The sequence below is a fragment of the Ovis aries genome, chromosome 21 (assembly GCF_016772045.2).
Source record: "Ovis aries strain OAR_USU_Benz2616 breed Rambouillet chromosome 21, ARS-UI_Ramb_v3.0, whole genome shotgun sequence".
NCBI classification, from domain to species: Eukaryota; Metazoa; Chordata; class Mammalia; order Artiodactyla; family Bovidae; genus Ovis; species Ovis aries.
In genome coordinates, this window is record NC_056074.1 from 5,955,605 (window position 1) to 5,964,116 (window position 8,512).

The 8,512-nt window shown below is 38.2% G+C and overlaps 1 protein-coding gene across 1 annotated transcript in view; it reads right to left on the bottom strand.

Annotated features, from left to right (window-relative positions):
* Window positions 1-5,589, bottom strand: part of TYR (tyrosinase) — a 116,360-nt gene extending 110,771 nt beyond the window's left edge. The window contains 1 exon segment of the mRNA NM_001130027.1: window positions 4,746-5,589. Coding sequence (NP_001123499.1) covers window positions 4,746-5,564 — 819 coding nt within the window. The 5' untranslated portion in view covers window positions 5,565-5,589.
* Between the last annotated feature and the right edge of the window lie 2,923 nt (window positions 5,590-8,512).

Consider the following 8,512-nt stretch of genomic DNA (forward strand, 5'->3'; position numbering starts at 1 on the left):
AATTGGCAGAGGTAGAATCTGGTGACAAAAGTCTTCTGATGAGGAATTTGTTTTTTTTTTCTATTTCAACAAGGGTGACTTATATAATGTAGAGAAAAATCAAGTGTCCCAAGTCAAATGAAAAAGAAGAAGAAGAAATGGATGTATTAATGGAGAAGGTGAGCTTAGTGTTCTCTTAACTTTAAAGAAAGAGCAGGAAAAAAAAGCCCAGTTATTAAAAGCTTTAGAAGCAAAAATTCTATTATGGCATTAGAGGTTTATCTAAAAGAATGTAAAACATATGACATTCCACAGAATCTTTTTCATAAAGAAAAAAGAGAAGCTGTTATTTCACCTAACTGTTGCCATGGTTACCTAAAACCCATGACTCTCTGCTGAATTGTAACTTTTTTCTTCCTACTGTTTGCTTCCATGTGATGTGCTTTTCACCTGATGAGTGAATTCCCTGGCCATACTTCACTCATGTCCATCATCTTGGAAATGATTTTTTCTCTTTATTTTGATCCATCATAATAGCTATTCTTGAAATACCTTTTCTTCTTACAGCTAGCTCATCTGCTGCTTGCATAACATTGGATCTAATTGTGTTGAGCATAGCTCGCCGCCCCTCCCCCACCCCCCAACAACCTCTAAAATCAGTGAACTGCTTTAATTCAGGAGCACTTTAAACATGCTTCTAGTTTAAAAGCTTTCGGAATTAAACAAACCAAATAAATAAATAAATAAATGAACAAATATACAAAGGAGATATGAATACTGAAAATAAGCTTTCTATAAAAGGTAACATTTAGTAATTAAGTAATGCTTTTTAATGTGTTACTTTATTTAATAATAAACCTTGTCAGTAAATATTATTAGTCTCACTTAAAACTCAGATTGGGTTATAACATGCTTGATCTTCTCTATGTGTGCTTTCTTTTTTTGCACACACACAAACACATACACACACCTAGAGAAAGCTACAAAAAATGTTTTATTCTAGGTTATAAATTGCTGCTTATTTTTGGCATCATTGTTTTCTTGGCCTTGGTTATCCAGTAGTTAAGGTTATGGTTATGGTTTAACGTTCTAGAAATCTAGCTATGTCTATACAGAGTCTAGTTTTACATGTGTTAGCACTGGAGCTAATGTTTCTATGGTTTTCAATTTTGTTCAATTTAGCATATACTGATAAAGCCCATTCTATGTATAGATTATGTTCCTGGGTTCTGTGGATATAAAGATAAATTATAAATGGTTTCTACATTGGAACAGCTGGCAGTCTATTAGATAAAGACAGGTCTGAAAACCTGAAGAATTATAGGTACTATGTTATAGAATCTGTACAAAGTGTAATGATAATACACAAGAGGGAAGGTCAATTCTACTTGAATAAGGGCTGTGAATAAACACCTAATGGAATATTTTCACTATAACGTGAATGAAAAGGACTACTTCAGAATATCTGCTGCAGTCGTCTGTGCAAGTGACTTTGAGAGTTAAAGTGACTACAAGTTAGAATTTACATCCGTGAATTAGTGGCTCGTTTGATCCTTTCTCAGCCTAAATGGCCCTTTATAAATAGGAACCTGCATGGTCGACTTGAAATAGCACTGGAGTCGGAAGCACTGGTGTTTTTGGTCCTCAGCTGTGTCACCTTAGGCAAATTATTGTACCTTTGGGGGCCTCACTATGTCTTACAAAATGTAGGTCCAACACTGCAGACTAACGGCAGTCTCTCAGCTAAGAGTTAATAAATTCTATGAATTTCTGAAAACTCCATTTTTTGTGTGTGATATTTGAAAGATATTTCAAGGATATTTCAAAGATATTTGAAATCAAGAAAAAGAAGAAGGCTTTTTTTTTTTTTTTTTTTTTTTTTTACCAAAGGGGCTGAGTATAACTACTTAGGAAAATATTAATGAATTCACCAAGTGTGGAAGCTATTTAGTCTCACCATCTCACACAGTCTAGTTTTTTTATTTGAGTGTTCAATTCAGGCAAAAGCATTTCAATCAGTGATATGTTTATTATAGAACCTAAGTTTGTAAAGTGAAAGAGATACCAAAACAATTTCCGTATTAATTAAATCAGTCATTCTTAGGGCTGGCTCTGCATTAGAATTACAGTAGAAGGTTTTAAAAATACAGGTGCTTGAACTTCACAGTGGACCTCCTGAATATGATTTTCTGGCAGAAGGTAGATGGTGGAGCACATAAAAAGTTTTAAGTTCTTAAGTGAGTGATTTAGAAGATACTGAGAACCGCTGCGTTGTTGCTGTTGTTCAGCTGCAGAGTCATGTCCCACTCTTTGCGACCCCATGGGCTGTAGCATGCAGGCTTCCCTGTCCTTCCCCATCTCTCGGAGTTAGGTCAGTTGCATTGATTTAATTGCATTAAATCGATATAAATAACTGATCTTCATTTTTAAAGGACTTTAACCAGAAATGTGCAAAGGAATGGAAATAGCCAGCTAGAACTGAGTTTGACTGTAACCACACATAGCAACACTGCTCACAGCAGGTGGACATAAATGTTCACTCTTTTCACCTTCCTTACTTAAATTATTGTTTGCTGACTTTTCTTCAGTGGTCTTTGTCCTCTGTATTTCCTAATTTTATTTTTAACACCAGTTACTCCACAGTGGTTTAATCATAGAATGATGTTAAATCTAATGCTGCAACTATTTTAACCCAGTGTTTACATACTAGACACAAATAAAATTATTTAGAAGTAAAGTTGAATACAATCATAAAGAAAAAAGAGAAAAATTCCACTCAATAATCAATAAATGAATCGAAAAAGTTAACATAATTTGCTACTTCTCATGTAATTAAGTGGCTTCCCAGATGGCTCAGTGGTAAAGAATCTGCCAGCCAGTACAGGAGATGCAGGAGGCATGGGTTCAGTCCCTAGGTCAGGATGATCTCTTGAAGGAGGAAATGACAACCCACGCCAGTATTTTTGCCTTAAAAATTTCATGGACAGAGGATGCTGGCAAGCTACAGTCCATGGGGTCACAGAGAGTTGTGCACAACAGAGCACACACACACACACACACACACACACACACACGTAATTAAATATCAATTAGTATTTGTCTATGAAGCTTCAGTGTGGATGTTGTAAAGTTTTGGTAATTTAGATAATCCACCGGTTTTTCTAGCTCAAGAAAAGCTGTACAGTTAAGGAAAGCATTATAACTAATTGAAAAATCCCATGTTCAAGCTTAACAGTATTTTAAGCAGTAACAGAGGATGTGAGAGTTAGATGAGTTTTGCACTATATAGATTAAGGCAGGAGGTCTGAAGGCTTATTGAAATAGATTTTTTTGAAGCACATTTTTCCAGGCTTTCCTGCACAAATACACTCCTTGCTCTTGGTAAACAGCTGACATTAGTGACACCAGATATTACAGTGGCCATTTTCAATGAGTTTCAATAGGTTCATTTGGAAGTTGTAGGAACTTAGTGTGGGGTTTAGGGGTGGGGGGTGGGGGAGGGGGGTGTTTGGGAAGCAGTTCACATTTCAAAATTGCAGAGTTCCAGGTGAGAAGGCAAGATTCTTCCCATCTAATTTAAATATTGAGCTTATTTCCATAAAGCACAGCTAGTCAGAAGTGCTGTGTTAGAAATGGTTGGGACACAGGCAGACAATATTCCTTCTACCTTATAGTTTTAAAAAAATAAATAATTAAAAGCATATTTCTTTGGCTACCTTTTGCCCCTAATCCAAAGTGAAAAAATCAGAATAGGAAAAATAGAAATTAAATTTCAAAATAGTGATCTCTTAGCCTATACCTCAAAAGTTTACACATGTTTAGGGAAAATGCTCGTTTCTTCTGCATCCTATTTAAAAAGTGAATCAGGATGGGTCAGATCCTTTGGCTACAGATATCATCGCAGATATGTCCTTGGAAATATTATAGAGTGGTTATACAACCAGGCTGCCTGAGAACAAATTTTGTCTCTACTACTTACTAGCTTTGATATCCTGTACAAGTTATGTAATATCTCTAAACCTCAGTTTTTTTTTTTTAAATCTTTAACATGGGGAAGGTTAGTAAGATTATTAAATGAATTAATGCACAAAACCACTCAGAACAGGGCCTCACACTTGTTAATCGATCAATGAATATTAGCTATTTTCATTATTTACCTGTTTAAGCCTGAGTATTCATATTTTTTAAAAGAAGATTTAATCTAAGTAATATTCCCCTAAATTCCTAATGGTAATAATCACTATAGACATTTACTAAGTGATGTCTTCCCAGGATCCTCCTTTGAATATTCTTATCAATAGGATTCCTGGGATATTGCCAGAGATTTGTATTTTCAATTTATACACTGAATTTTATTGGGAATAAAATTTCAGAAATACTGACCTAAATCATTTTTTTTTTTACTTAATCATCTAAATACTCATTTATCCATTGGTTCAACAAATACTTCATGAGCTCTTACAATTTGCCTGGCATCGTGTTATGTGCTAGGAGATAGAGTGATGAACCAAGCACTTTTTTATTGATTAGATTTTAGGACCCAAGTACAGGATATTGGACAAAGAACCACACAAATCTCTATGGAACTGCAATTGTGAAGTGTGCTATAAAGCAAAATTACAAAGTATGTTGAGAGCTCTTGACAGGGGACATTTTCTAGGCTTGGCAGGAGAAGAACAGATGGGAAAGGAGGTTTCTGAAGACCTGCCAGAAGTGATGGCTAAGGTTCTTTTAAGTTTTGATATTGTATGTCCTGCACACCTTACCTGCCAAGAGGAGAAGAAGGATGCTGGGCTGAGCAGATTAGGGTTTGCAGGGTTGCGACCTCCCATGTACTCATCTGTGCAAACCTCACAGTTTTCTGCATCTCTCCAGTCCCAGTATGGAATCGTGAAGTTCTCATCCCCAGTGAGCTTCTGGATTTCCTGTTCCCACAGCAGCAAAAAGAGTCTATGCCAAGGCAAGAAACCTGGGGCTTCATGAGCAAAATCAATGTCTCTCCAGACTTCAGAGTCCCCAAGCAGCGTGTCCCTTGACACATAATAATGCATCCAGACAAAGAGGTCATAAACGCTGACGTCATTAAACAGGGGCGTTGTTCCGTGATTCATTTGGCCATAGGTGCCCGTGGGGATGACGTAGTCTGGGCTGGTGGTATGTTTTGCCAAAGTGAGATAGGCAAGAAATTTGTTCTTCTCTGGGACACTCAAATCAAAGATGTTTCTTCTCACCAGCAGTCGCCTTTCTGTGCAGCGGGGTCCCCGAAATCCAAACTTACAACTTCCGCAATTGAATCCCATGAAGTTGCCAAAGCACTGGCAGGTTCTGTTATAAAAGATGGAGGGCCAAGACTCGCGGTCGTCCACCCCCGTGAAGGGGAACTGAGGTCCCAGTGGTGCCGTGGACAGAATGACGTCCTGGCAGGAGCCCCTGCCCGAGAGCCGGCCACAGGGGCTCCCGTCGCCCGCCCAGGGCGGGCAGCACTCCTTCTCCATCAGGCTCTTGGAGGAGGCACAGGCTCGAGGGAAGTGGCCCGCAGAGGTCCGGAAACTCCATAGCAGGCAGTACAGGGCAGCCAGGAGCATTTTTCCTCCGGTCCTCACACGGTCTGCCTGAGCTGGTTAATGGAGCCACACTCTTCCCTTCCCAGCTCCCCACTCAGTGACTGTCACATGTTTTGGCTAAGATCTATATAATACCACTCCCACCTCCAGCATTAAACCCTCTCAGCCTTTATCTAAGCTTTCATCTTCTGAAAACCACATGACTAACTTTTCTCTGGAGTTGGCATATATCCCATCAGTGGGATAGGCCTATGTTAAAGTGAGAAACACTATTCACCATTAACAGTTTAAGTCTTATGGTTAGAATAATACTAATAATACCATCTGATCTACATAAACTCAGTTAATTTACTATATAACTAGTGATATTTCAATTTGAAAATAAGAAGTCATGTCAGGAAAGAGCCTCTTTATTAAGATAAGTCAGGTAGTGTTAGAGATTTTGGATGTAAGATGGTTTGTTTCTCAAAGACCATAAATAATAAATAGGCCAAGGCATTGGTAGGATTTGGCTTTTCAGGAAGAGACGTTTTTCACAGCCTGGAGATTATTTCTTATATCTGAAGCTTATTTATTTTATACAAAGTATCAGAAGATTAAAACTTTTTCTGATACGCTTCCAGATTATCTTGATGCCAGCTGCTGCTTGCTGTCTAATTGCTCATTTTCTGAATATTGCTAAGGATAGATCACTTTGATAGCTGGGTCGTCAACTTTACTTTGGAAACGTTGTCTGGTGAATATTTGAAAGAAATCTTCCCAGGTGGCTCAGTGGTAAAGAATCTGTCTGCCAATGCAGGAGAATCAAGAGACATAGGTTCAGTCCTTGGCTTGGGAATATCCTCTGGAGGAGGAAATGGCAACCCATTCCAGTATTTTTGCCTGGAAAATCCCATGGACAGAGGAGCTGGTGGGCTATAGTCCATGGGGTCACAAAGAGACAGACATGACTTGGCGATTGAAAACACAGCACACATTAGAAAGGAAACTTTTTCATTGAAGTGTAGGTGGTTGTCAATATTTTATTAGTTTCAGGTATACAACATAGTGATTCAATATTTTAGTGTTATACTAAAGTTATTATAAAATATTGGTTATATTACCAATTGGTTATATTAATATATATACACAATTACATATATATACACAATATGTATTTCTGCTTATTTATATATAGTATTATATATATAATAGTTTGTACTTTTCTCATTTTATGCTTTCACCACCTTGTTTCACCCATAAGTTCTAGAAATTAGTAATTCATTTGAAGTTTTGTTTGCAATTTGATCTTGCAAAGGAGTTCTCATTGTAGTGAGTGAGTGAATAAGGTCTGATATATTTATTCAACAAATTTTTATTGATCATGCAAATTCTTTCAAGACTTTTTTGTCTCTGTGTGTATAGTGAGCTAGATAAACTGAAATGAGTGGATAGAAATATCATTTTGCCACTACACTAGTTTTTAAATGAGTAGTATAGAAAATCAGAACATCAGACTATTAATGGAGAGACATCTTTGAGAACTGAGGATATAGAAATGATTGAATAGTTTGAAATAATAATGCATGAGTTTTTCAATAGATGTATCCTCTGAGTCAAGCTTTAAAGGATAGGCATAAGTTGGAAAGACAAATGAGAATGGAGACAATACTTCAGGCAGGAGAAACTGTAGAGAGATGAGAGCTGTATTTTTCACCTGCTGAGTAGGAGCGTGAGCTTCATGTATGCACCCACACCATAAGGGTTTAAACCTGGGCCCAATCCATGTGCTGTGCTTAGTTCCTCAGTCGTGTCTGACTCTTTGTGACCCCAGGGACTGTAGACCGCCAGGCTCCTCTGTCCATGGGGATTCTCCAAGCAAGAATACTGGAGTGGGTTGCTATGCCCTCCTCCAGGGGATCTTCCCAACCCAGGGAGCGAACCCAGGTCTCCTGCATTGCAGGTGGTGGTCTTTACCATCTGAGGCACCAGGGACCCAATCCACGGAGGGGCTTAAAAACTAAGTGGTTTGAACTAAAGTGAGTTGAAGAGCTAGAAGATAAGAGAGTCAAGTCAAAGTTGTCCCTGTGAGGCTTTTTTTCCCCTTATCCTGTTTCATACTTAAAGCTAGTGGCCCCTTGAACTTGCAGAACAAGGCAAGAAGGTGAAAACTTAAAAAGCAGCAGGGATGCAGAAAAGGTCATCACTACATGTGATGCTGGAATGTCAGCCTTTCTGTTCTCTTCCCATTCTGCTTGAGTTTGTCTTGCTATTTAGAAAAAATATCAAGGCCGCCCTACAACTCTTTTGAGACTCAAGTAGCTGTTTTAGGTGAAAGGAAGCAGTGTGTGCATGAGAGGAAGACAAGAGAAGTTTCCATGGAAATGCTGCCTCTGGCTGGATCAGAAAGTCATCACATGATCTCCACAAGGAGGCTTAATCTTTTTTCTTCTTGCTTTCAGAGCCACAGAGAGACTAACACAAGGCTTCTTGTCCCTGCAAGTCTTGCTTCTATGTTACTTATAAGCATATGTGGCCTTTTATAATTCTGTTCCATCTACTTACAGACAGAACTTAACTTCTCATGTTCAATTTAATTAGAAATTTTGCTTTATATCCCCCCCCCCACCAGCCCCCACATCAGGCTTCCCAGTGAATAACTGAGAAAGCCTCCATCACATCACTGGGCTTCTGTGTCTGTTCTCCCAAGTCTCTTTTTCATACTCTTCAGAGCATGCTTAGAGGAATTCCTGATGTACTTTGTCCATTTAATTTCATTTGCAAAACTAATAACCTTAAATCGGTAGACTTCTTTATTAGTCTCAAATATAGGACATTATCTCCTCTGGCCTATTTGTAAAACAGTCTTATTGCTATTACAAAATTCTTTGGAGAAATGTCTATTGGTACAGTCACTATGGAGAACAGCATGTAGGTTGCTTTAAAAACTGAAAATAGAGCTACTATATGATTTAGCAAGTCCACTCCTG